The 26,962-nt window shown below is 46.9% G+C and overlaps 11 protein-coding genes across 11 annotated transcripts; 5 read left to right on the forward strand and 6 right to left on the reverse strand.

Moving 5' to 3' along the window:
• Positions 1-790: 790 nt before the first annotated feature.
• Positions 791-1,498, forward strand: V1508DRAFT_427797 (acyl-CoA N-acyltransferase). Its single transcript, XM_066941722.1, has one exon. The coding sequence runs from the start codon at positions 857-859 to the stop codon at positions 1,445-1,447; it is 591 nt and encodes a 196-aa protein (XP_066792433.1). The 5' UTR covers positions 791-856; the 3' UTR covers positions 1,448-1,498.
• A 1,265-nt stretch (positions 1,499-2,763) lies between these two features.
• V1508DRAFT_444793 (major facilitator superfamily domain-containing protein) lies at positions 2,764-4,023 on the forward strand (the record flags this gene model as incomplete). The annotated part of the gene is made up of 4 exons (XM_066942408.1): positions 2,764-3,010; positions 3,082-3,134; positions 3,189-3,201; positions 3,279-4,023. 4 exons carry the CDS (start codon positions 2,764-2,766, stop codon positions 3,596-3,598), a joined length of 633 nt encoding a protein of 210 aa, XP_066792434.1. The 3' UTR covers positions 3,599-4,023.
• V1508DRAFT_50349 (uncharacterized protein) lies at positions 3,825-4,476 on the reverse strand. The gene has a single exon (XM_066942940.1). It carries the CDS (start codon positions 4,389-4,391, stop codon positions 4,050-4,052), a length of 342 nt encoding a protein of 113 aa, XP_066792435.1. The 5' UTR covers positions 4,392-4,476; the 3' UTR covers positions 3,825-4,049.
• Positions 4,477-6,198: 1,722 nt separating this feature from the next.
• Positions 6,199-7,032, forward strand: V1508DRAFT_427807 (uncharacterized protein). Its single transcript, XM_066941723.1, has 3 exons — positions 6,199-6,390; positions 6,420-6,529; positions 6,553-7,032. Exons 1-3 carry the CDS (start codon positions 6,278-6,280, stop codon positions 6,570-6,572), a joined length of 243 nt encoding a protein of 80 aa, XP_066792436.1. The 5' UTR covers positions 6,199-6,277; the 3' UTR covers positions 6,573-7,032.
• A 3,875-nt stretch (positions 7,033-10,907) lies between these two features.
• Positions 10,908-12,608, reverse strand: V1508DRAFT_361820 (general substrate transporter; the record flags this gene model as incomplete). The annotated part of the gene is made up of 1 exon (XM_066937204.1): positions 10,908-12,608. The coding sequence occupies one exon, from the start codon at positions 12,606-12,608 to the stop codon at positions 10,908-10,910; it is 1,701 nt and encodes a 566-aa protein (XP_066792437.1).
• A 1,145-nt stretch (positions 12,609-13,753) lies between these two features.
• V1508DRAFT_407018 (uncharacterized protein) lies at positions 13,754-14,346 on the reverse strand (the record flags this gene model as incomplete). Its single annotated transcript, XM_066938822.1, has 2 exons — positions 13,754-14,182; positions 14,236-14,346. The coding sequence occupies 2 exons, from the start codon at positions 14,344-14,346 to the stop codon at positions 13,754-13,756; spliced, it is 540 nt and encodes a 179-aa protein (XP_066792438.1).
• A 252-nt stretch (positions 14,347-14,598) lies between these two features.
• On the forward strand, positions 14,599-16,497 carry V1508DRAFT_427818 (glycoside hydrolase superfamily). The gene is made up of 2 exons (XM_066941724.1): positions 14,599-14,921; positions 14,983-16,497. The coding sequence occupies exons 1-2, from the start codon at positions 14,814-14,816 to the stop codon at positions 16,345-16,347; spliced, it is 1,473 nt and encodes a 490-aa protein (XP_066792439.1). The 5' UTR covers positions 14,599-14,813; the 3' UTR covers positions 16,348-16,497.
• Positions 16,498-18,521: 2,024 nt separating this feature from the next.
• On the forward strand, positions 18,522-19,045 carry V1508DRAFT_427823 (uncharacterized protein). The gene has a single exon (XM_066941725.1). The coding sequence runs from the start codon at positions 18,596-18,598 to the stop codon at positions 18,800-18,802; it is 207 nt and encodes a 68-aa protein (XP_066792440.1). The 5' UTR covers positions 18,522-18,595; the 3' UTR covers positions 18,803-19,045.
• A 2,190-nt stretch (positions 19,046-21,235) lies between these two features.
• Positions 21,236-22,546, reverse strand: V1508DRAFT_400776 (uncharacterized protein; the record flags this gene model as incomplete). The annotated part of the gene is made up of 6 exons (XM_066938365.1): positions 21,236-21,425; positions 21,482-21,750; positions 21,783-21,847; positions 21,876-22,071; positions 22,134-22,466; positions 22,502-22,546. The coding sequence occupies 6 exons, from the start codon at positions 22,544-22,546 to the stop codon at positions 21,236-21,238; spliced, it is 1,098 nt and encodes a 365-aa protein (XP_066792441.1).
• A 1,257-nt stretch (positions 22,547-23,803) lies between these two features.
• V1508DRAFT_400778 (Alpha/Beta hydrolase protein) lies at positions 23,804-24,633 on the reverse strand (the record flags this gene model as incomplete). Its single annotated transcript, XM_066938366.1, has 2 exons — positions 23,804-24,314; positions 24,371-24,633. 2 exons carry the CDS (start codon positions 24,631-24,633, stop codon positions 23,804-23,806), a joined length of 774 nt encoding a protein of 257 aa, XP_066792442.1.
• A 1,278-nt stretch (positions 24,634-25,911) lies between these two features.
• V1508DRAFT_361821 (general substrate transporter) lies at positions 25,912-26,962 on the reverse strand (the record flags this gene model as incomplete). The annotated part of the gene is made up of 1 exon (XM_066937205.1): positions 25,912-26,962. A coding segment is annotated over one exon (1,051 nt), but the record flags the coding sequence as incomplete, so codon positions are not given.

The following is a 26,962-nucleotide window of genomic DNA, read 5'->3' on the forward strand; positions in this document are numbered from 1 at the left end:
GGAACCGTAATAAACTATGAGCACTGCTTGTGAGTTCCAGCGTTTCAGGGGTTGCGAATAAATATGCGAATAACGAATATTCGTCGAATAATATTCGTTGCGTGGACATCTTGAGAATAATATTCGTTATTCGTTATTCGCAACGCAAAGTGGTGCGAATATTCGGAGCAGCCCTGTAGTAATTTAAGAAATACATTAAAAAACTTCCTCGTTGCACATATCCCACAACAAATCAAGTTTCGCTCGTATGATTATTACTGTGAAAATCGAAGTCTGCCCGTCCAGATCAGGGTTTGAAGTCGGGCTGCTGTGCAAGGACGTGCGTCGCGTAGAGTGAAAGAGGCCATGACAAGTCGGCAATGCTTGCATTTGTTTTAGACTAGCCATCTCGCCCAATGACCCCTTATTCAATGACAACAGGCATAAAAACCGAGGACAAATTTGAGTTTATTTTTGCGCCATGCACGCCACTTTTTACGCAATCTACACTGTAGTGTGTAGATCCGTCACTTAGGTCCTATTACGGGAAGAGAGTGTCAAATCTGCACCCCAGGATAGACAAGATTAGCAGAAATTTCGAGATTTCCCACTGAGAGCACCTGGACTTAATACGGCGGTGATCACGTACGATCACAAACATTAGCCAGCCAAACGCCTTCCTTATTTGAGCAGAAGATTACGCTTGCTGCCGCGGCGATTTAACTCGCTTATCTAAAGTCTTTAATATGCCGCGGCGATACAAGTGGCGGGCAACCCTAAACGCCGCCTCAATAAGTCTATATATTTAAGGACAAGCATTCACGAGACGTACACAGATGATCTGTTACGTTTGCACGCCGACGTTTTCGGATACGCAATGACCAGAGATCAAGTGGGAAAGGCCGGCACGCTTTCAGATACAACCCAGGCCCTGTCACAGACAAGAACAGTCACTATACGAGATGCCCATCTTGATGATGCAGCGGCGATTGCGACCCTAGGATCACATGTCTTCGCCGCCACTTTTGGACATTCTGTGGCTCCGCAAGATCTCAATGACTTCCTTGAAAGAGCATATAGTGTTTCTCAAATCACCAGAGACTTAAGTAACCCTCAGAGGCACTTCTTCGTGGCTTGCGTCGATCAAGGTCGAGTCATTGGATTTTCTGAGTTGAGAGAAGGCTCCACGCCTGAAGATTGCGTTTCCGGCACTGAAAATCCGGTCGAACTGTACAGGCTGTATGTCGGTCTAGACTTCCACCGCGCAGGCGTTGGCAGAAGTCTGATCGAAAAAGTTGAGGGTCTGGCTAAAGAACGAGGATTTAAGACGCTGTGGCTGGGAGTTTGGGAAGAAAATCTCAGGGCTCAGAAGGTTTATGAAAAGATGGGTTTTGTCAGAGTCGGCGATCACGTTTTTAAAGTAGGAGAGGTTGTACAGACAGATTACATCATGAGCAAGAGTATATAGATCGTATTCCGCAAGATAGAGCCCGCTAATAATATGGGAAATTTAAACTGTTTCGTGCCTGCCACGTCAGCGATTGCCAGACGACGAATGGCCGCTATTGCTTCGGATAAGGATCTGTCGATCTAACCCTGAACCCTTCGAACCCTTGGCAACGTGCTATATCTGATGCCGAACCCTCTTGATAGTTACAAGTAGACCACTCCGACACGCAGCATGTTGTGCGATCGATTGGCTCTCGTTCGTAGATGCCCTCGCATCAGGGCCTCCGAACGCTGGACGAAACAGGCCTAACGCCAACTTCCATAAATTCCCGTAGATTTGGGTTAGGGTAGTTCCAAATATGGTTAGGTGTCAATTTTAGACTAAAAAACGGTGTTGTATCTCTCTAGTCCATGACACTATTACTTTAAAAATCTGCCTAACGCCATATGAATAATTCGTGAAGTACTATTACAAGAAACTTAGGCATGTCCTGCTGGACGGCTAGTTTGCGTCTATGCATGAACTTACAGCTTACCAGTACTTGACTAGATTGACGCCCCTCTGTCGATGTGACTCACTACTGACTTCAGCTCCTCGCCATTCCCAAGACCTCTTACCATTTAGTAACCAGTACTTTGCACGTGCGTTGTTATCATTCCTCCCGACTCCTGCCTTGCTCCAGTGTCTTGATTGGCGTAGCACGGCTACTAGGACTGCTTCATTACTTCGTCAACAGTAAAGCAAGCAATATATAGAATATGGACTTAACTTAGAACTGCAATATGACTGGAGAGCTAGATGTTCACGGCAAGGTTTTGTGGGCATACCAAGCCGAAGAATCAATATGCATAAGCTGCTCCGGCTGTGCAAGGCGACATTTTTGTCATTGCTGCGTAGAGATTGCGGGGCACGATCGAGGAATTCCTAGTTGTTGTTGTAAATATATATATGAAACTATATATTAAAGCACACTTCTTGAACTACATGCAAAAGACAGGTTCCTAAGTCCTCTATATATACTTGGAACTTGGTCTTCTGGAACCTTCTAGGAACACAATTGGAATCTTCCAGAATCTAAGATCGTAGGCTAGAGTGTTCTACACATTTCCACAGTTGTGCAGTGTACCTGAGCTATATTCACGCTTAGAATGCGTACTCCCAAATACTCGTGCGCTGGCTGTTCGGACACGATTGTAATACTCACCCCAAAGCTCCATTCTTAAGTTTCTAGTCCTGGCAACTCATTATAATTTTTGCTCCTCATTTAAGGGTATCGCGAATGTCTCAAGCATTTTTCCTTTCCAGACTCCGTCGTCGCTCATCAGGACCACATAATGTCAGCAGCGCCAGAACGCGACGACTCGCTTCTAGCCTGCGAAACCACTCGTCTACTTGTGAACATTGATGACCGCGACGACGAAGCCACGGTTGTCCAAGACGGACTGGATGACACGGCTGACGGCGGTGTGAATAAGACTGGAGAGCCCGCGGCTATGGAGGATGTGGACCCTCTCACTACACGCGCTCTCGTCGCAGTCTTCTGCTCCCTCTATATCGGTAGACTTCTTTGCGCCCTAGATAGTACGGTCATAGTCACTTTGCTAGCGCGTATTTCATCCGAGTTCCACAGTTTCACTCTGTGTCCAGGATAGCTTCTTCTTACCTCATTCCCCTCGCCGCATTCCAACCACTCGGCAAGATTTCCGTATGTCACGATCATATTCTTGTCGTTGTTTATCCTGTTGCTAATACAATATAGGACATTTATAGCCGTAAGTCACTGTTACTTATTAGTAATGTAATTCTGCCCAACACTAATGTGAAAGAACGAGCTCTGAACTGCTGACAGTACCTCCTCAGAGCATGTTTGCTGTTGGATGCATCCTCTGCGGATTTGCATCAAACATCTGGCTCCTCGTCTTAGCGCGTGTCATTACTGACATCGGTGGCAGCGGTCTAAACTCGCTCTCGGTGATCACGCTGAACGATCATGTCCCGCTTCGCGAGCGCGGATTGCTACACCTAATTGGCAGCGTTATCTTCAATCTGGGCGCTGCTGTTCGCGGTGTATTTGGCGGTGTGATCACACAATTCATCGGCGGGCGATTGGCGTTCTTTATCCAGGTGCCGTTCATTGTGATTTCTACGATCGTGATTCAGGTCAACTAGAAGTCGAGTCCTACAGAGGAGATTCATCGACTTTGCTGGCTCTATCGCATTAGTTTTTGCACTCGGCCTTTTGGGTAGTAACTACGTGTCTTGGTCACATCCGCTCATATTCATTCTTTTCTCCTTGTCGTTCCTCTTACTCGCAGGGTTGGTACCACTATGGGCCACTTCAAATCCCCTCCAAATATCATCAGGGGAGTTACACACTCGAACCTTAACCCGGGAAAGAACCAAATGTCACGGGCTAAGCCCGATAATCGGCTTGGCGGTGGGATTATAAATTGTGTTTTGTGTCTTTTTGTCCTTTACTCGTTTTCTTTTGTAAACAACCTATTTATGATAATAAAGGTCTACTCTTCACAGTTGCAATTCATACCTGGGTACACATTCTATGCATAGGCTTTGACTGAAGACGTAGCTGCTACATTAATCAATCTTGGTGATTCAAGATCTAGGAGCCATCCTGGTTCGACTTTGTTGCTGAAATCAGCTCCATATCGATTGGATTCCTCGAAGATACTATATGTCCCCAGCATCTGGTAAGCAGCTGAGTTGAGTCGATCTTGCACGTTGTTCTCTGAGTCTCTTGCCATTTCCTCTTTCCCTCTTCAAAGAGCGTGCACAAGGGAACATTCGCGACGCTCGACTTCTCCGGATGCGTAATTTCCTCGAGGATTACCGATAACTCATTCGTGGTCACATTGTAGTCTGCAAAATACGCTGGGCAATTCGCAAAGGAATCTGGGTTTGAAAGGACAGCCACAGTGGCTCGGCAAACGTCAGTATTTGACATGCTTACCTTCTGGTTACTGGACCAAAAAACTGTGACTTATAGTTGCGATTGAGATTGAGTCGAACGGCTTGTAGGATCTCCCTAGCGGCGTCCTCGTCTTCGAGTTCTTCCACCCACAGATCTCCCTTAACCCGTGGATCAAGAGTCAAACGCGGTGTAGTACGTGTCCCTAAAAGTATAGTACTTTTGAAATTTCTTCATACCTTCCGTCACAGCGCGTACAATCCTTGGATCGATATTCGCTGAACTCTTCTCTCCGCTCAGATGTGTGCCCCAGTATAACTTGCAGATCATAGTATATGGACACTGCATTACTTATCTGTGGCTGCTTTTCGGGTACGATCAAGGTAAGTTCATTGAACTTTGAAAGGACGGTATGAACCTTGCGGAGCCAGTCCCATTCTGCTAAAGAAAACCTAGGAAAACTAATGTAGCGGAGGAATTCATCAACTTGTGCCTGTGCATTGAGAGCATCATCTAGCATCCGGAAAGTAGAATTCCATCTTGTGTCTACATCATATTCGATAAATTTGCTAGAAAGATTCATTAGCGTGCATATTCTCTTCCACTGCTTTCTTCGTTGAGAGCTTCGGGATATCCAGACGGCCAATATCCGAAGCTTCGCAAGTGATTCTTGCATTCCGAAGCTCTCATGATCTCCGCTCTCAGCACTATCGCATACCGTATACGCTTCTTTCGCAAAACACTGGCGGACTTCAAAGCACGAAGGATATTTTGACGACGAGGTTCAAGATATGGGCGAGACAACAAACATAGCTATCTATACCGCGGAAGAGCGGTTATGGCCTCTGGATAGAAGAATAGTTCTAGGTAGGGGATAGTCCAACCAAGTGAGTGGATTGACACAAATCGTACGATGCAAGGCATATACTCACAATATCGGGCACCCTTGGCCTTATTAGTATATCGGAAGCTCAGTTGCCGCTGTAAAATTCGTTGATTTCGCCGCCTATCTCCCCCAACTTTCGAGCATTACGACGAACTCCACACTATTCGTTGTATAGAAAGCAGTTCCCACCTAATATTTTGGTTATATGACTATCGCAAGCTACATCCGTTACCGGTCGGCCGTCCCCGATATCTGGCGCCATGTGACCTGCTAAATTAAGATAATAAAGCTACTGACTTCAACAAAGTGAGTCGTTCCCTAATATTGCGCGACCACGACCAGTGCCTAGATGCCGGCCGAAATAAGTCGGCTGTGTGCTGCAGAAGCATTTGTACCTGCTTCGCGGAACTAAAATCGAAGTCTAGAGTCTAACTCTATTGCGCTCGGCCGATAACCGCCAAGGTGCGGGGCTCGCGACAGGCACGGAACCCTGATGGCGTTTGCGCTTGCTCACCCAAAATTTTCTGTCTCTCCTCGCGCGTACGCTTTAATTTCGGGATTATTTAAACCCCTCGCCAGGCGATGCGTCTGACTTCTTCCCAAGGTTATTCAAGCGAGCTTCTCGTCATTTTACTTTCTAGTACTTACTATCAGGCACGTTATATGGGGTTCCCTGCTCGAAGTGTCTACGATCCTCGGAGACATATTTGACGACAACCAGCTTTAAGCGCTTCTAATATACTGTCGAATTTCTTTATGTTTGGTGTAGAGGCGGGTACGATTACGGTACCGTCAAGTTTTGAGATTATTTGTAAAGTTAATCGCAAAAATTAAGTTTTAATCGTAAGTTTTAATAGTAAAGTCGTACGGTATAGTTTGAAATCGTATAGTAATCGTATTCCTAATTCGGAAGGTAGGGTTATACCGAGGGGTTGTAGCTTTCCTGGGCCAATAACCCTGCCGAGGAACCCCTTTGTCCTCCCAATTATTATCAACAATTAAGTGTACTACTCATTACTGCATTGACTCCTTCGATATGGAAGCTTTTACACGTCCTCGTCGCCAGCCGGATGTAGATTACTTGCTATTGAATGATGGGTACGAAGGAGAGGAGCCGGTGGAGAATGTCTCGCTCACCAGCGGCCTACAGTCACCAATTGAGAGCTCCTTTGAGCTAGACCGGAGGATTCTATTAGCCAGATAGTCGATCCATCATTGTCTAGAAATCGGACTGACGAAACGCAAGAGATCTCACCAGTCTTCACGGACGATAGGATTTCTTCTCAACGTACACGTGGGACTGCGAATCAGTGGCTCTGGGAGCAGTTTGAAGTTACAACTCTAAACCAACAGTGGAAGCCTAAGCGATCCAAAAAGCTTAGGCACGATCAGCTGATAACTTGCAAGCACTGTCGGAATTGGTCAATCAAGGACTCCGCTAGATCGACATCTACAACTAATATGTCCTATTATTTACAGAGAGCTCATAGTTTGGGTATAAGCAATGATACCAAGAATCAGTCAACGATCATGACAATGTGGAAGCAAAAGGAGACTGTAAACACCGCAGAACTCTTAGAGAGGAATCTTATTCGCTGGGTCGTGCTTACAAGACAGCCATTTACTGTCATTGAGCGTCCCGCTTTTTTGCAAATCTTCAAAGGTATTCCAGGTGTGGACATGCCATTTACCACTCGCAAGACATAACGACAAAGGATCGACGTAGTGTTCGAGGTGTGCCGTGCAGGGTTGAAGAAAGAACTAGATAAAACTTGTCATACAATTGCCCTTTCCCTCGATGTCTGGACAACCAGAACCACGTCGCAGTCCTTGGAGTAGTTGGGCATTGGTTGACAGGCGAATTCGAATATAAAGAAAGGGTTTTAGAGTTTGGAGAGGTAATTGGTGTGCACACTGGCGAGAACATGGCAGAGATGGCGTACAGGGTGTTGAAAGAGCTCGGGCTCACGAAAAAGTTGATCAGTGTAACTGCAGACAATGCTAGTAACAATCGCACCTTTGTCGAAAGTCTAGGCTTGAAGCTGAAAGAAGAAACCGACGTGCGATTTCAAGGTCACGAAAGCTTTATTAGCTGCTTAGCTCACGTGCTTAACCTCATTGTGAAGGATATCCTTAAAGCTTTGAAGTGTGGAGACAAGAACATTGCAGTGGAGGCATGCGATCAAATACGTGATGGTAAACTAATCGGGCCTCACTCTGCTCTGTCTAGGCTTTGAATCCTGACTCTATGGATCCTTAGAAGTCCACAACGTCGAGCCTTTGCTCAATTAATGGATTGAAGGACAAGTACACAGAGTACGATGTCGACACCAGATGGAACTCTACCTACCGCATGCTTCTGTCGAAAACCTAAGCTGCTGAGTAGTTCAGATCAGAGTAAACCCTTCACTGACCCAATAGGTTCAATGGTATTCTGCTAACAAAAGAGGACTGTTGGCGAGACTAGTAAAGACGAAGTATAGAGAGTAACTGGTCTAGAGCGATCCTAGTTCAATATGAACGTGTACTCAAGATTATTCAGTTATAACACACGATTTTCTATGTACATGATCATTGAGCATCGTTATATATCCAAGCCATCATATCACCCAGTCCATTATTTCATAGCACATGATTCCTTATGTCGTATCACCCGATTCATTATATCATAGCACCCGATTCATTATATCATAGCACCGGATTCATTACTATTCCTTTTCGGGTTAGCTCGGCCGTATACTTTTCTTTTCAGCCAATGCGGCTCATCTTTGTGACAGCTTCAAGGTGCTGCAAAGGAACAGATCCGATGTTACCTGAACATATAACCGGTGGTTCAGGGGTCTGGTCCGGATTGAAAGGATTGAAATTGCATAGTAATGAGCCGCAGAGCCTGAGGCGGAGTACCTTGGTTGGTTCAGGGTGGCCGGACCAGGGTCAATCCCCATACAAAAGTGGGATTGAAGGGATTGAAATTTAGAGTTTTAAGCCTGGAATTGTCCATCCCTTAAAGTGGTTCGAATATTCAGAATTTCATTAAACTGGCACCGGAAACCCGAAGCACGAAAACATCCCCTAAATATCGACTGTGATAAAATTTATAACAAAGTAGTCTGCTAGAATGAGAAAATTCGCACGAGTCAAATGATGCAATTATTATGGGTATGTAGAATACTAAACATATAAGCTGTTGGTCAGGGGGCTGACCGGAGGGGCGAAGGGCGAATTGACATAGTAATGAGCCGCATGGGCTAGGGTAAATGTCGCCCTTCGGCCAGGGTGGGCCGGTCACCATACAAAAACAAGGGGGCGAAGGGCGACTTTAGAGTTTGGACGGTTCGGGGTAACCGAGTGAGGGCGATTGAGAGGCGTACGTGTGAGCCCTCGGCGTAATGTGCAGTACGGGTTCCACTCTTGTTCGCAACCTCAAAGCAGCTGAGGCATGGATTGCACATTATCGAGGCCATTCGAAAGCCCTGATTTTTCTGCCCACAACTGATGAGTTTTATTATATTTTATAGTTGTGGAATTTTGGTGATGTTCTCAGGGTAACTTAACTGCAAATGCTTAGTAAGCGTCGTGGGCCATATACAGCACAATTGCCACAGTCCGTTTACCTCAAAGGCTGCGCAGTCCAATAACACAAGAAAACCAGTCAAGTAAACTGGACTAGGGCGATGAAATTTACGCACGGCATAATCAATCCCAGAATAGGAAATCGGCTTTTGTGCTCGCTGCAAAGTAGCCGGTGGACAGGAACATCAATTAGCATCCCTAACATAGTAAACTGGCGTTCATGGCCCATGAACAGGATGGACAGCCCATAGTAATAAGCCGCACTAAAATCGAAATAACCCTAAACTGTTTCATGGAGCGCGTTCACCATACAAAACTGGGATGGACAGGGATGGACACCTTTTAAGCCGGGTAATAGGCAGGGAGGGTAAGCACGCTCCAGCCAATGACCGGCCAGCCAGCCTTCGCCAGCCGCCTTGTTCTGGGCACAAATGTAGCAGAGCAAAACATCACCAAAAACCGACGACCTTGAATATCTGAAAACATTAGTTGAGTAGAATCAGAAAAATCAGACGAGTCGGATGATATAATTATTTCAGAATTTATTGATTGCTTCGTACATATATAAGCGCTGGTAAGATTTGGTGGTTCATGGCTACAAATCCAGGATGGACAGCCCATAGTACCATATTCCAAGGGCATATTATTAACCATAACCACCTTCCAGAAGTCCTCCTGTCGAACTTCAAGGCTGAGAAATTCATTAAGTTGATCACACCACTCCTGAACCCACTTATCAGGGTTGGCCTCATTGGGGCACTTCCAGGAGAACAACTTGTTCAACAGAGCTAACTGGCGTACCAGCGAGTGTTGCTGTATCGGGTCCTCATACTCTTCCAGATGTGTTAGGCATCTTTGGTAAGAAGGAGACCGGGTTCCTGGTCTCCCAACGTAATGATCATATCAAGATACACGATATTGTTCTTCTTGGTAATAGCCGTTGCATCTTCCAAATCGGCCGGGTTGTACGCCCCCAGGCCACTAACCACATCCCATACTCCTCGATGTACGCAGAGCGCCTCCATGTACATCGCCCACTGCCTGTAGTTCTTTCCAATGAACTTAACCATGCCTCCGGCAGTAGAGTTGCTAGGCAGTGAGTCACTGATCGTCATGCGGTGCGAAATGTCTGGCGCACTAGGGCTCATAACCTGTTGAGGGATGGGATGCGGGACTCGACATTGTCGACGAAAACTCTGGTTGACTCCATGAAACCTCTGGTGGAAATCAATGTGAATTACTGCCAATCGGTGGGACAAGCTCCTCTATATATGTCCGACTGGCTACAGTGAATATCTACTACAAGAAAACAATGACAACAGAAGAAAGAGCGACAACCGAAGAAAGAGCGACAACTAAGGAAAGGATGACAACCGAAGATGAGACGTTGGCATCGGACGAATAGACGGTGGCCGAAGACGCGACGAAGCAACGAAGAAGCAACGAAAAGTGTGACGGCCGAAGAAGCGGCGAAGCAATGAGACAAGAGGACAAAAGGCCAAGCGACATGACCGGATTTGGTTGTGCAAATCCGGATTTGGCATATTCTCAGGGGTAAGCCACCTCGACCACAGTCAAGCGACTAGGTGGAACCCTAACCTAATTCAACAGATTGCTAGTTTCAGCTCCTCTAAAACATGCATTGAGGCTCTCAACTGGGTATGGCTTACAAGCCAGTATTTTAGGGAAAAAAGGTATCTCGAGACATTCTCAAGGCACTTTTAATGCGTTCAGGGTGGCCCCAGTTAAGTAGCTGGTCCAGGTACTCTTGCCTTGCCCCGCGTTCTTATTCAAATCCCTCCTCCGCTGTGACCAAATACCCTTGCGCTAGTTGGGACTAGTGAGAGTCGGACCAGTCGGACCGGTTTTTGTTTACTGACCCACGACCCTGAACTGGGGGGGACCACTTGGCTCATCAGTGCGGCTCATTACTATGAGACAGTCGGACCGTTGGACCAGGTTCAGCCCCCTGAACTGCGTGTTATATTTGTAGGCGAAAAATTTATGTTGTAACTTATACCAAATTATTCATTTGATACATAAAAACCCAGTAAAACGGTAAATGCTACCCAACAATTGAAAACTTCAAAAGATTAAGCTCTCTCAACAATTACATGCTCGGGCTTTGCGTCGCCATGACGGCGATGACCGTGGGCCCCGGCCGCGAGTTCGGCGTTCTGAGTCATGTCGTACGGGTCGATCTTGTAGTCTCTAAATTTTCTGGCAGGCACACCCTTGGCAAAGAGAATATCGATCTCGTTGAATGCACGATCCTTGGTCTCAGGAAGACGGAAAAAGGCCCAGATAAGCGTCAGCAAAGCTGTGCCGCCCCAGAAGAAGCCGGTGTAGCCCTTAAGGTTCCACTCGGTCGGGCTCATGAAGTAAGGCTCAAGAACACCGACAAACCCGACAAGGTAGTAAGTGTTGCGAGCCAGGCATACAGTCTTCTGACGCAGTCTCGTGGAGCCGATTTCGGCGGGGAGACCCCAGCCGAGCTGGCCGACAGAAAGCTGGAAGGTGAAGGTCCAGAGAAGAGTGAGGATGGCCTGGGTCATACCAAGAGACTTCTTCTCGGTCCAGACGTTAAGAATGCCGATGATAAAGAGCACGGTAGTCATGACAGCCATACCACAAATGTAAGTTGACCGACGACCAAACCTAGGTGCGATTACGAACCAGTTAACAAACGTGCCCACGAGAGCAAGAGCATTGCCCCCGACGTTAAGTTTGTAGGTTTGCTCTGCAGTCAAGCCGACTTGTTGGAAGAAATAGGTCGAATTGTACGCGAAGAACATACCGCTGGTAATCTGTCCGCAAAAAACGATGCATGCGATCTCAGTTCGTCGAAGCTCGAAACCTCTGAAGCAGTGCCAGTAAGAGGTGCCAATTTGGAGCTCCTGTTCAAGTTTGTTGGTATGGACAATGGTTGCGAGCGTCAACTTCGGGTCGATGTTGGCCGTTTTGCTTTGGAGTCTTCTCAGAGCCTTTTCGGCCTCATCGAGCTTACCCTTGCGAACCAAATGCCAGGGAGATTCGGGAGCAAAGAACATGAGAGGAATCAAAAAACTCGGCCAGACCCACTGGAGAGCGTAAGGGATTCGGTAGCCCCATTCTGAGTTCAAGTTAACGAGCGCCTTAAGCACACCGGCTGCAATTAGCTGACCGATGATAAAGCACATATTCGTATAGCTGGTGAAGTAGATACGGAGGGAAAGAGGAAGAACTTCGGAAGCATACGCTGGCGCAGCGGAAGCAAAGATACCCCATGGTAGACCACACAGGAAACCACCGGCGGTCAACATTTGGATATTTTGCGCGAAGAACATGATGAAAATGAAAGCAGTCATGCCAAAGAGCGCGCCAATCAGCACCCGCTTATTTCCGTACCATCCAACCAGGTAACCATTTGCAAGGACGCCAAAGAAACTACCGACACCAGTAGCGTTTCCAAATCCAGCCTGCCAAGCGGCAGATAGCTGATAACCAACCCCAGGAATGTAAGTACCGAATTTTCTGGCGAAACTCGGATAGGCAAAGAAATTACCGATAAGAGCGGTATCATAGCCTTCCATAATGACGCACATTGAAATAACCAGGGACCAGATAATGGCCATTGGGTAAGCCTTGATGGCTTGAAGAGGAGGCAAGTGCTGCTCAACCTCGGCGCCAGATTTGGCAGTCTCCGTCAACTGATTGCTGTACAAGTCGTCATTGAAACCATACGTGGTCTTCGGCTCCAAGTCCGTAGGTGCAGCTTCACAGCTGATGGGGGCAGTTGAAGTACCTTTTTCCATTGTACTTGAGTGATTATTCTTTAACGATGTTTGGTTTGATGATGCAAATTTATCTGCGGGAGAGGCTCCCATATTTATTTTCTGGAGATCCTGGCTTATTAGGCGAAAATCATGTGGCGAATGATCATGGATGATTACATTCGCGGGCCCGCCAATCATGGGGCTTTCTCCAGGGCCCACCAACAAGTCACTACCCCATGGGGAAAACGCACTGCCACAGCCGCTTGTCGGTAAAATTTACCCGAAATATTCCCGAGACAACCCCGAGACAACCCCGAGGCAACCTGCATCCTGATTTTAGCTGCTTTCTGTTTTCGACAAATATTATCATCACAAACACCTACTTGTAGTAAAGAAAGAACTAGCATGCAACACTTCTACAAATTTAGGCGTCTGCACCTGAAGCACCTTGCAAGGATGTGTTCCATTAGGCGCGGTGCATGATGAGGTCAGAGCAAGATAATGTGCCGGATGATTGATCAACGTGACAGGCTGCGTGGCGCAGTAATAAAACCCTGACCCTTGGGCGGGGAGCTCCACTTAATGGCACGAACTCCACATGGTAAGTAAAGCCAGGCTTAATGCAAAAAGTAACCCTTGGCCGCCGAGAATAAACATAATGACGACCTTGCTGCTAGAGAAAACCAGTTTTGGGCCATCAAGCGCAAGCGCAAGCGCCTAGTTGATGCCGAAGCAAGCTTGCTGGAGATCTCCCGTATTGGTTCATGACATTGGCAGTTCGAATTGGCAAACAAGTATTCCATCTAGACGTCTATATCTTTGCGAAACAATGCAAATAGCCATTATGGGCCACGTACTTGCGCATGGTAACAATATATTGTCTGCTGTATGGAGAAGTCGCCGTAAGTTGTTAGTCTGGTAGTCAGGTTCAAATGTCCCCGAACAACTAGTTCTCCAGCTCACTATACCGATCTAAAACGAGTCATGGGTTGCACCGAGAGGATCGTGTAGATGATCATTTTTTTTTCGAGTTTGCTATTATTACTCTATGGCATCGCCAATAATTATACCTGACGGGATTACTCGTGAATCCGCGATCACGAATCGACACTATGAACGATGTTTTCAAAAAGCACGGAACGGCCCACTCTTTTAATCTCAACTTCTCAATCATTTACATTCGCCTATTTACCGATCACAAATGCATTAACATATATACCCCACAACAGTCCGACTATCGATGTGAATGTGACTCTCAGTTGCGGTGGTATGAATCCAAACGAAATATATGTAACCAGGGGCCAAACCTTGACTGAACTTATCCAAAGCTTCGGGACGTCATTGCGAACTTTGGCCATGGTGAACTTCCAGTCGCCTTTGTCTAGATATGTAATATATGCAATAAATGCACTATTGACGAAAATACTGAACAGGGTTTCCGACAATACAACTTTGATGAAAATATTGTACTGATCAGATGTGTCCGTTTTCGGATTTGTCGATGGAAAACTCTTATCAAGTTTCTCTTGCCACAAAAGTCCGACTGGTGTTATGATGGCAGACCAGGATATCAGTCGGACAAGCGCACTGTAATCTATGTTCATCCGAAATCCCTGCACAAGGTATCAGCAAGTTTCCATAGCCGCTGATGAAAGTCACTGCGCACATTACTATCTCTCAGCGCCAAAACAGCTCGTCCGAGAATATATGATATCGCGCTGAAGAGTGTGGCCTGCATCGTTGATGAAACATATACTGATTTAAGAATATCGACCATTTTTCCCACGTAATCTGAAAGCTGATGAGAGCGCTGTTCAACACCGTAGATAAGTATATATTCCGCTGAGCCGGCGTTTAGTTAAGCACATGTGAGATAATCTCCCCGAAGTTTTCCCGACTTATGCGACGCGCATGATATTATTCAGAGGAAAATGGCCGTCTCACTAGAAATGACAGCTTGCCGAAGCGGATGTTGCGGTGGCGCCGTCTTTCCGACCACTCACAATTACGTCAATTCAAGAGCAAGCGCAAGCGTCGCACAAAAATGGCCAGGGTTTTGCTTTTCCACATTCGGCATGATTTTGTCATTCCACTCCTTCAGACAGCTACTATTTTGGCGCCGACAATTAGAGCAAGGCCTGCAAGAAGAAAATTTTAAAACCCAACAGTGGCCCGCCTGGGTATATCAAAGTCGCGAATTTCCAAATCATCACACGTTCTCGCTCGAATGAGTAAGCCAACAGGATGCGACACTCCTCACTCTTCACGGCAATTAGCACACTATTCGCTTCTCCTAAATATGAAGCCAAATATCCAATTAATGACCTGGCCGTGACGCCACAGATGGGATGGGTAAGTTGAATTCGATCTTCGGCCGCATTATCAACAGGTCTTAAACAAGTATATTATATAGAATAATTGGAATGCTTTCGCCTGCTCCGTCAACGAGCACCTTCTTCTTTCAACAGCCGAGAAACTTAACGTTGTCGGCCTCCGCGACGCTGGTTATAAGTATATTGTGCTTGATGATTGTTGGTCCGTTGGACGTGATGGAAAGGGAAACCTTCAGTACGACCCTGAGAAGTTTCCTCGTGGCATGAAGTACGTCGCTGATCAGCTACACTCCATGGGTTACCTCTTTGGCATGTACTCCGACGCCGGCTCATATACCTGCGCCAATTACGCTGGCAGTCTAGGGTACGAGGAGCAGGACGCAAAGACTTTTGCTTCCTGGGAGATCGATTATCTGAAATACGACAATTGTTTTAACGAGGGCTTGTGCGGGACTCCTAAAATATCGGCCGATAGATTCAGGGTCATGAAAGATGCTCTCAGAGCTACTGGTCGATCTGTCCTCTACGCCATGTGCAATTGGGGAGAGGATTTCCCATGGAGATGGGCTCACACGATAGCAAATTCTTACCGTATGGGCGGTGACATTTACGACTCTTTTAGCAGACCCGATGCTCGATGCCCATGCACAGGCGAGGAAGGCGACCATTGTTCCTACGCCGGATCCCACTGCAGCGTAATGAACATTTTGAACAAAGCTGCCTATGTTGTTCACAACAGCAAGATCGGAGCCTGGAATGATCTCGATATGCTCGAAGTCGGCAATGGCGGCATGGACGATGAGGAATACAAGACTCATTTCAGCATGTGGGCGGCTCTAAAGAGTCCTCTCCTCATGGGCAATGATGTTAACACGATCGATGCCAAGTCCCTTTCCATCCTCAGTAACCCAGCCGTTCTCGCTATAAGTCAGGATCCTGCTGGGATTCCTGTCAGCCGCATGTGGCGTTACTACGTTAACGATACTGATGCTTATGGCCAGGGAGAGATCCAGATGTGGTCTGGGCCATTGTTCGGTGGGGATCAGGTGGTTGTTCTTCTTAATGGTGGCAACCGTACCAGGATGATGAACGCGACCCTTGAGGAAATATTTTGCCATGAAATGGGTATTGCCCCAGAGATCAAAGAAGATTGGAATATCTATGATTTATGGGCGAATCGAATGGATGCGGCTACGGCCCAGAGTATAATTGACGGCACCGGCCTGGCTCCTGCCGATGTTTATTACAATGTCACGAAGTTGTCATTCAAGGATGGTTTGGCGACCGGTAATCCAACTCTTCTCGGCAAGCTTATTGGGATGGTGGAAGCTGATGGTGTGATTAAGCGGGAAGTTCCAAGACATGGTGTTGCAATGATGAGGTTGAGAAGATCGAAGACTCGCTTGCGAGCCGCTTCTGCACATCAAGTTCCTTTGGGATTGTAGAACATTGTATATAGCAAGCTGAGACTGGTTATAGAATTAGTTAAACACTTACTGATTAATCCGAACAATATATTGTATTTGTTAATGGAATCGACCACTTCCTGGAAAAGTTAAGGTATCGCCGCATACTCGCTTCCAGGTATGGCTGGGCCTGACCTTGACGCGATGTCCCAGCCGAAATTGACTGACCTAGAAGAATCTGTAGAAGCCCGCCGCCAACAAAAGCGGCACGCAAGCAGTAGTGACAAGACCAAGATTCCAAGCAATGACGAGAGCGAGAGTAACAGACGATACGACAATCATCCAGGATACGGATGTCTATAATTTCGACGAGACTGGGTTTATGATGGGCGTTATCTCAACCGCAACAGTTGTGACAAGCTCAGACAGGCGTGCAAAGGCAAAAAAGGTACAGCCTGGCAATCGGGAATGAGTTACGGTAATCCAGGGCGTCAATTCCCAGGGCTGGACGGTGCCGCCGTTCAACGTTGTTGCGGGGAAAAATCACCTCTCATCTTGGTATCAAAACAGCGAATTTCCGCCCGACTGGGTAATCGCTGTTACTAAGAACGGTTGGACAACGAATGAGAATGGCATGGATTGGATTCGGCATTTTGAGAAGCATACCAAGCACCGAACTGTGGGTGGTTATCGTGTGTTAATGCTCGACGGCCACGAGAGCCACCACTCGGATGAATTCGAGGAATACTGCAAGGAAATAATATCATCACCCTCTGTATGCCCTCTCATTCCTCTCACATGCTAGCCACTGGATGTTGGGTGTTTTAGCCTGCTAAAGATGGCCTATGGTCGGCAAATTGAGGATATGATGCTGGCTCACATCACCCATATTACCAAGGACAACTTTCCTGCCTTCCGCGTTGCGTTTTTCGCTGCAATGACGGAGACAAACATCCAAGGAGGTTTCCGAGGTGCTGGACTTGTTCCATTCGGCCCCGAGAGTGTCATTTCTACGCTCGATCTTAAGTTAAAGACGCCAACGCCTCCAAACTCCTGCCCTGCTACCCCCTACCTTGGGTTTCCCAGACACCTAACAACCCAACCGAAGCCTCGTCACAGACTACTTTCATCAAGAATAGAATTGCCCGTCATCAAAATAGCTCGCCAACATCAATTTACGAAGCTGTTGACCAGTTTGCCAAGGGTACATCGAAAATTATGAACCAGTTGGCATTGCTGAAGTCAGAGAACCAGATCCTTCGGCAAGGAATGGAGGAGCTGAGCAAACGCCGGAGGCTTAAAAAACACGCCTACAGCAAGGAGGATCACTTAGTCAACAGAAGCACAAGATTTGCAAGACGAAAGGGACATTGTGCAGCAGCTAAAGCAGGAAACGCAGGCAAGTAGTGAGCGGAAGCGAAGGGTAGAAACGCGCGCGCGGCGCTGTGGCAACTGCGGAGAGACCGGACACAACGTGCGTACTTGTGCGATTGTAATAGAGATGTCTCAGGAAGAGGATTCTGAATAGTTTCAATTGATTTTAGGCGGTTTGGCGGATTTGTCGCGATGTTTTATTACGTGGGTGTGGGACGGTGCGCCGCTCGTTTTGGATGCGCCGCTCGTTATACATGTACGTTAATTTATATAAATACTTCCAGACCCATTACAAGTCAGCAACTGTAGACTAAAAGTGCACCAATGTTACATTTCAGTCACACTCCACAACAGAATCTTAGCTCAACAAAATATCTCAATCAAAAACGCTATATGTTGTTGAGAGCAAACCTTCAAGCTACAGCTGACATCTCATCGGAGTCACATGTGCGGAGCTGACAAAGACTGACTAATGATTTGTCAGAAGCATCTAAACATTCCATAGGTGTGTTGTGCACACTAGAATATTCTACATGCGCGGGTTCAGATGGGTGGTCCGCGCATCATCTTGATTACGCCATTTAGAGAATAGATCGATTGCTCGTGGCACTAGATGTGAGAATGCTTGTCTCGCTCCGATTCGAAAGTTGAGTTTATTAACAAAACCATACTTTGTGTCGTAGGAATTCGCTGCTCGGCTGAACGGCGTTATCGCTGCAGAATTGCATTGGAGTCAGTAACGAGAGCCTATGCCGAAGCAGGTATTAGGAGAACGGTTCTGCCCTTGGGTCCGCACGAGATTTTGTGTCAGAGCTTCATTTTCTGGACACTGGGACAAGCCAGCAACTAAGCCTTGCACCAGGTGCTTGCATAGTGGCCTACTGCTGGGGCTGGCAAGTCTGTTCCGGAAATTATGGTTGGCTATTCCAATCAGAGCAAAGCCTACCGCATCCTCCATCTTCACAACAAAGAAATCATCATTGCGCGCAACGTTAAATTTGATAAATCCGTTTTCCCGGGCCTTAATAAGGAAACCAATGATTTCGATTTTGGACTAATGCCCGACTCGACGGCCGACACTAACTCACCTATGACTGGCGCACTTGAATTTTGGCGGTGACGATGTTGGTGACGCTCCTCGTCCGTGTACCGTTACTCCTGCTGGAGATCCTATGGATATTGATCCCAGTGGAAGTCAAACCAATAGTGACCAAAGCCACATGAGCCGCTGATGTCCCCCACGGGATTCTCCGAGATTAGCACGGACTCCAACGAAGACACGACTTCCTCGCTACCGATCGCTCGATATAGTCAGCGAACTATTACCCCTACACATAGTGACCAGTTAATCACTCAACCCGAGAACCAGCTTGAGCTTTATCAACGGCCCCCCTTTCAGATGAGAGCGACAGCATCGTGCTCGCTACGACGCAACTTAACCCCGATCTCCAGGCAGTGGCTCGTTACGACGGCAATGATCCTACTGATGATATGAACGGTACAGTTGTCCTTGCGCCTCGGCATTCGTTTGGCATGGATCTCCCCCAGCCTATTCCCCTACCTCAAACCTGCGAACGACGCGCCATTGAGCAGGGATCAGCCTACATCACAATGGAAGAATTAGCACACGAAAAAGTTCCTGGAACTGAATGCGCGGTCGGATAAAGACGAATGGATTGCAGCTGAGTACGAGTCTCTAATCAAAAACAACACCTGGGAACTCACAACTTTGCCTCCAGACCGCAAAGCTAAAGGGGTCTTCAAGAGCAAGCATAAGTCCGATGGCACAATACACCGCTACAAGGCGCGACTGGTTGTCTGGGGTTTCTCCCAAGTCGAAGGAGTCGACTATAATGCAACCTTCGCCCCCGTGATTCGTTTCGAATCTATACGCATCCACTTGGCGATTGCTACAGAACTGGATTTGGAAATTCACCACTGCGATGTTAAGACGGCCTTCTTAAATGGTGAATTGGAAGAAGAAATTATATGCAGCAACCTGTTAAAAACATTTGGTATGCAAACTCAAGAAAAGCTTGTACGGCCTCAAGCAGGCACCCCGATGCTGGAACAACGCCATCCATCAACACTTAGTTAACATTGGTTTTCAGCAACTAGTGATGGAACCTGGCATTTATGTCCGCAGCACAGATACTACTCGGCAATACGTCGGCCTCTATGTTGATGACCTCCTCATTATTGGAAAAGACATGGCACATATCACCCAACTCAAGACACAACTTTTCGCCAAATTTGATATGTGTTGTAATATTGACTATATTGAAGCACACACTAGCAAACAAACATATACATGACTGAAGGTTCCTATGACCTCTATATATAATTGAGTCATTTCCTTCTGGAACCTTCTAGGCATTCCGCCCAATACCCAATTGTGTCATGCTTACATAATGCTAGAATATTCTACAATCTACGATCGTAGGCTAGAGTGTTCTACATATTTCCACAATATGTCCGACTTCGGTCCTCTTTCCTATTTTCCTTGGAATAAAGTCACTCGCAATCGTCCCCAAGGCATGCTTTGCGTTGATCAGAGCAACTATATTAACAAATTACTTCAGACCTTCAGCATGACCGACGCAAAGGAGAAAAGTACTCCACTGACACTTATGTCCAGCTCCAGCCTGCCGAAGCGGATCAGGAGTGCAATGCCTACGAGTTTTGGCAAATCATTGGATCGCTAATGTACGTTATGGTCGGTACTCGTCCCGATATCGCAACTGCCCTAGGGAAGCTTAGTCAGTTCAGCAACCAACCGGCAGAAAAGCACATCACGGCCGCCAAGGGCATCCGGCGATATCTTAAGAAGACAATTCATCATGGCCTCATTTATCGCCGCTCCGGCTCCCTCATGACAGAAGGATACAGTGACGCTGACTGGGCAGGTGATAACGCGACACTCAAGTCCACAAGTGCCTACGTTTTCTTGCTTGCAGGAGCAGCGGTCTCATGACGATCTTTAAAGCAGAAGTCGGTTGCTCTCTCCACTACCGCCCGAAATGGCTCTCAGTGAAGCGGTCAAGGAAGCACTATGGCATCAGATGCTCTTCACAGAACTCGGTCACCCTCCCTCCTCTCCGGGCTTTATTTACGAAGGTAATCAGGGCTGCATGGGCTTAGCGACAGCCGGGCGAAGCATATTGACATCCGTTATCATTTTGTGCGCGACACCATTCTGGAAAAGAAAATCATCGTGCAATATACTCCTACCGAGAGGATGATTGCAGATATCCTCACTAAATCGCTACCGTGCGACAAACACCACCGTTTGTTCAACAGATGGGTATTCAGTTACTCCCTGTTTGAGCTTGCAAACACCGGGAAGAATATTGGGAAACTCTTTGACAGGTCAGCAGAAGATCTAGCAAACACGGGGAAGTGTTGATACGGAGCAGGAAGCGGCGGAGTTAATTGCTGTATAAATGAATAACGATGGCCCACCAGTATAATCGGTGGTGCATTATCACAATATCTCGAACAGTCCAGCTATTTACTATTCCCATGGACTCTACCAAAGTATTCGTCCCCGCTATCATCGCCCAACAGTTAACAGGGCGCCACTGATGAGGCGTAGCGCTGTGAAGTCGTCCGTCGCCCACGTAATCGTCGGTAGCTGGCTGTGCGACCCATACGAGCTACAGGATGTAACTGGACACAGTATGCAAACGCTGACGACCGGCTCCGTGATAAGAACTGAGCAATATCGCTGTCCAACAGCAGCCCTATCCAGGATCTCATCAGTAACAACACTCAAAAACTTTGAATGACTGAACAATACTCATCGTCATTGTCGCCTTCAGCCATCAAATTGTACAGCATGATACTTCTTAAAACGTATCTAATGGCTGCAGCTATATGTGTGATCTGTGGGTAATTCAGAAATGTACCATTGGCCCTGAACGCTAACAAATTGATTGCCCGCGGTACTATATACGACGAGGCCCTACTAGCTTCCGTATCAGGATCAACTTTATTCGTAATGCCGTATTCGTGACGCAAAGTGTGACTACTGAGTTCCACGCCTTTCTTCAGAGCATTCGTGTAGAGCTAATCATCTCTCTCAACGTGGCAGTCCCTACTTCGTCCAACGCCTCCAGAAGTTCTTCAGCAGAATTCGTCTGCTGCTGAGTCAGCGAGAGATCCACTGTGTGTCCGCTAGGCAGGCGACCCACAAAACTTTGCACCAGATAAGGGAGTAATTTTCCACGGTTTGCTGCTCTTGAACCTCGCGGGAAAAATCGTATAGATAGCGGTCAGCTCAGCGTCAGTTGACAACGTCGACCCAAACCTCTTATCGTCATCCTCCATGAGCTTGGTAAGTACCACTTGGAATCCTGGCGACGTGCCGACCCGCGAATCCTCGAGTATCTGCTTGCATATCCTTTTCAGAACTGCAAACGAGTTCTCGACGGATTGTGAAGGTACGGTACAAGTTCAGCCAAATCCAGCGACTCTAAAAGCTTATATGCAAAAAAGTACTTGCCAGACAGGTTGAGGTCCCGCCGGTCAGCAGACACCGTATGTGATGTCGGCGCGGAATGGACATTGCCCGGTATTCCAAACCTTTCATAATCATTAGTGTAGGACGTCGGAACCGTTTGTGCGGGCGTTTCCTGAACCTGTACATATCTCAACTGCTTCAGAGTCGGTGAACGCCCATAGAAGGCTTGGACACGCACGGGACAAAAGTCCATATCGCCTGATTCCTCTTGTGATGAATTCGCAGAGCCTCCTTTAATTGCAAGCATCTGTGCGTGAGCGCTCTTTCGCTTATTAGACTCTTAAACCCATCACTAACAGGAATTTCATTGACAGCAGACGACCCTGGTCTAAATGCGTCCATCGCGTAGTCTTTCGATCTGTTACGTACACGTGGGTATTATGGAGACGCTTAGTGGTTATTTTAGTAGAAGCTTATTTTGGTTCTTTTGATGCGTTGTTGAGTTCAGGGGCAGACCCCCATTTTATAAATGGTTCTTCTCTCCTCTCTGCTTGAGGGGGGATATAGGCAATAATATATATGTCCGTTGTTGATACGATCGCTGCGCGTATTCGCCGTCCGAGTCATCCATCGCTTGTTCAGTTAACTCATCCCAGATAACTATCAAATGTGGCCTGATATTGTATGACTGCATGGTGGCCCACAATGCCTTTTCGTCTTCAATATTAAGCTTGTGGAGTTTTGTAAGATGGTCGGTGATCATGGACTGATCCACAACACGCTGACATCTCGTGCAGACAATTATATTCCCTTGCTGCTGCCGACGCTACTGCCGATAACGCTGCCTTCGACTATTTCTCTGCTAAACTCAGTGAAGCACCGCAGGAAGATACAAGCGATGATGAGGAACAGCCAGTGAGGAAGTCTGGGAAGGGCAAAGCCCGAGCAAAGCAGCCTAGCGGCGAAAGAGCCTACATTGGGTGGGAGGGAATCAGCGCTCTTATCAAGCTCCACAACATCGCCGTATGGCTCAGAAGTTCATCCCTTCATGCCGACAAATGGGACGATGAAGTCGGTGTGAGACTAGGCATCGACAATATTACAAGATGGTCTTCATGGTATACCGTGATCGACAAAGCATTGAAGGTTGAGTGTATCGGCAACTGGCTCCGTGAAGGGCACATAATTAAGTCGAGCAGTGGCGGCGTAGGCCTAATATGTGATCCGGGGCCTCTTGATGATGATACGGACATGCATCAGGACCTAGATAGTTAGATTGATTGGTAATTCAAATGATATGGGTTAATGTCTGTCTTCATCATCGATTTTAAGCATCACGTGATCCTAAAAGTGAGTACTCGCGAGTACTCGCGTGAGTATGCAGTAGAGGGGCTTGAGGCGAGTAGAGTACTCACCCGCCTCATGTACGATATTGGACCAACAATGTACTTCACTTTGGCACGATAGTTACTTGAGAGGCAGTTCAGAGTTCCTTAAAATCTCAACTGCACCACTCTGTTGGCGATCTCAAGGACGTTGTGGATACATTCAGCTTAATCTTCAAAGATCAGAGTCATGAATATAGTGTGGAGGTGGAACGTGCGAAGAGTACCAGTCAGCATCGTCATAGTCGGCAACTCTTTGCGCCTTGTAATGAAATTATATCTCCATACGCACTAGACAAGGTACTGGCTCATATGAAGCAATTCGCTCTCTCTGCCCTCTCTCCTTTATTGCCTCAGCAACCTTGATACTGTAATCAACCGGGACAGCACTATCGTCTTCGCCGCGCAGAAGTAGTGTAAAAGGCACCGTATCAAGCTTTTCCAACACCTTCATAGCAAAGAGCCTCTCGTCTGTACCGAAGAATTCCGCCTTCCGCTTTTGTTGAAGCAAGGAGAGGCCTATAACCATTCTTTCCGGTGGGTCGGCAGCTGTTAAGATCTTTCCTGGCTCCATCGCCTTAAGGTGATCGTCTAGAAAATGTTTCGGGATGGTCGGGGCGCCAAGAATTTGGCTTTCACCTTTCCTATTGATTCCCATCCCAGGGTAGACTGCGAAGATTGCTTTAATGAATGGCTGCGTGAACTCCGATATGGTGGCTAAATGCCCTCCTGCACTTGCACCGTGCACAATAATCTTAGAAAGATGCGCTTTGACAATGCCTGCTCTGAATTGGCCGAGTTGCTTTGAAAGGTCGTTTTGGACCAGGTCCAGAAATCAGACATGTCGTCGAGAATATCTAGGCCATTGGACTCTGGAATGAGGCGATAGTCAGGAGTGACTATGATAGCTGAATTTAAAAGGGCGTAATTTCCCTTGATGTAAACTGGACTGACATGAAAGCCACCGTGGAACGTTACTAGAATAGGATATGTGCCAGAAGGCAGTGATTTTGGGACCATGACGTAGGCTTTGATTGGCTGGTCGTTGAACACTTTATATGTTACTTCCCGAGTATCAAATTGGGAATACCTTGGATGATCCATCTTGAACGAGAGGATACAGTAAGATGTCCTGAGTGCGGTAATTGTAAGGTGTTCGAATTGGGAATGTCTGAGGATTCCACGACAGGTATTGTAGGCTATTCGAATGGGCAATCCCGATTGAAGTGACTGCGCCGTCATTGCACACACAAACATCACCTGATTTTCGGCTTCTTCCTTCATTGCTTCGAGTACCTACCGGTATGCATTGAGGGATTTAGCAATTGGGTAACGCTTGCGACCATCCTGCATTCAAGGGCAAAATTGTTAGTTGCCAGATATTATGTGGAAATATGTAGAACACTCTAGCCTACGATCGTAGATTGTAGAATATTCTAGCACTATGTAAGCATGACGCAATTGGGTATTGGGTGGAATGCCTAGAAGGTTCCAGAAGGAAATGACTCAATTATATATAGAGGTCATAGGAACCTTCAGTCATGTACATGTTATGTTTGCTATTGTGTGAGTTTCAATATAGTCAATATTACCACAACCATACTTATTGTCGCCCGTCAATTGCCAAATATTATTCTTAAACACTAGCTACAATTTAGTTTACCATATTGTAATCGTTAGGTTAGCTCACGTTGAAATGTAAACCATACACTTAGACACCTAATCACGTGAATATAATTGTACTCAATTGTATTCATTATTGTGGAAATGTGTAGAACACTCTAGCCTACGATCGTAGATTGTGGAACATTCTAGCAATGTGTAATGATGACGCAATTGAGTATTCATGGAATGTCTAGAAGGCTCCAGAAGACAAGGTCCCAAGTATATATAAAGGTCATAGGAACCTGTAGTTAATGTGAGTTCGTTTAGTGTGTGCTTCAATATAGTCAATATTACAACAATTATTCAGAACTGTCGAACACTCGAAGTTAGCGAATACGGGCCGACTGAGTTGAAGTCTACGCTAAAGGCATCTCTTGAAATCCGGATAAGTAGGATATTTTCAGATATCACCACGTCTTACGCAACGGATTTTGAGCCATTCGTGCATATCTCACGTCCTACAGAAATCTCTGCTGGGTTCTTGACCGGATCATGCTGCTGGAATTGTGCTAGGCATGGCCAAACTTTGTAGCCAGTGCCTCTACGATTCTGGCATTCAGTCCCATACATATCAAACAACACGTGGGGCTCCGCGAGCTCTAGCTGCCTGTGTAACTCAGGTCTATAGATTATGCACTGTTAGACTTGTATTTGCTTGGACACTAAATCTATGCTCGAATCGATACTCCTACAGCAATCTGTGCCTTTCCGCTCAACTCAAAAATTTTCAATGCTCTTTCTCCCACAGTGGCCGAGTGGTTTATGGTCCAGCCGCAGCTTCTGCTCCTCGTCATACAAATCAACTTGACAAGTCTTGAATTTTCTTGCCGACAACTTCTTTGCAAAAAGTATGTCAATATCCCCATACAACCTTCCCTTGGTCTCTGGCAGCCGGAAGTAAGCCCAGATGAATGTTAGCAAAGCGGTTCCGCCCCAGATAAAGGCAGTGTAGCCCTTAAGATTCCACTGTGTCGGATTCATAAAGTAGGGCTCCAGCACACCGGAGATGATGCTGACAATGTAGTATGTGTTGCGGGCGAGGCAGACGGTCTTCTGGCGCAGGCGAGTCGAGCCTATTTCTGCAGGGAGTGCCCACCCGAGCTGTCCGACAGAGAGTTGGAAGACAAATGTCCAGACAAGGGTCAGCACGGCTTGGGTCATGGAGATGACACTGGAGGAGGTGCGGACATTGAGTGTGCCGATGACTAAGAGGATCGCGAACATAGTGCCCATGCCCCAGAGATAGATGGTACGGCGGCCAAAGTAGGGCATCAGGAAGAACCAGGAGACAAGTGTGCCGACAAGGGCAAGCGAAGTGCTGCCGACATTAAGTTTGTATGTTTCAGAAGTTGAAAGGCCAATTTGTTGGAAAAAATAGGTCGAGTTATACGCGAATGACGACCCGGAGAGGATCTGTCCTGCGAAGCTTAGGCAGGCGATTTCTGTCCGACGTAGTTCGAAGCGCTTAAAGCAATCCCAGTAGGACGTTCCAACGGCGAGTTCTTCTTCGAGTGCGTTCGTGTGGACAATTGTGGCGAGGGTGTACTTAGGATTGATACTGGCCGACTTATTTTGGAGCCTGATCAGAGATTTTTCCGCCTCTTCGAATCGGCGTTTGCGGACCAAGTGCCATGGAGATTCAGGCGCGAAAAACAGCACAGGGAACAAGAAAGCTGGCCAAAACCATTGTAGTGCAAATGGAATCCGATACGACCACTCGGATGTTAGATGGACCAGGCTCGCAAGTACACCAGCAGCTATCAATTGA

This window comes from Lipomyces doorenjongii (genome assembly GCF_038497915.1).
Source record: "Lipomyces doorenjongii strain NRRL Y-27504 unplaced genomic scaffold V1508scaffold_132, whole genome shotgun sequence".
Taxonomy (NCBI): domain Eukaryota; kingdom Fungi; phylum Ascomycota; class Lipomycetes; order Lipomycetales; family Lipomycetaceae; genus Lipomyces; species Lipomyces doorenjongii.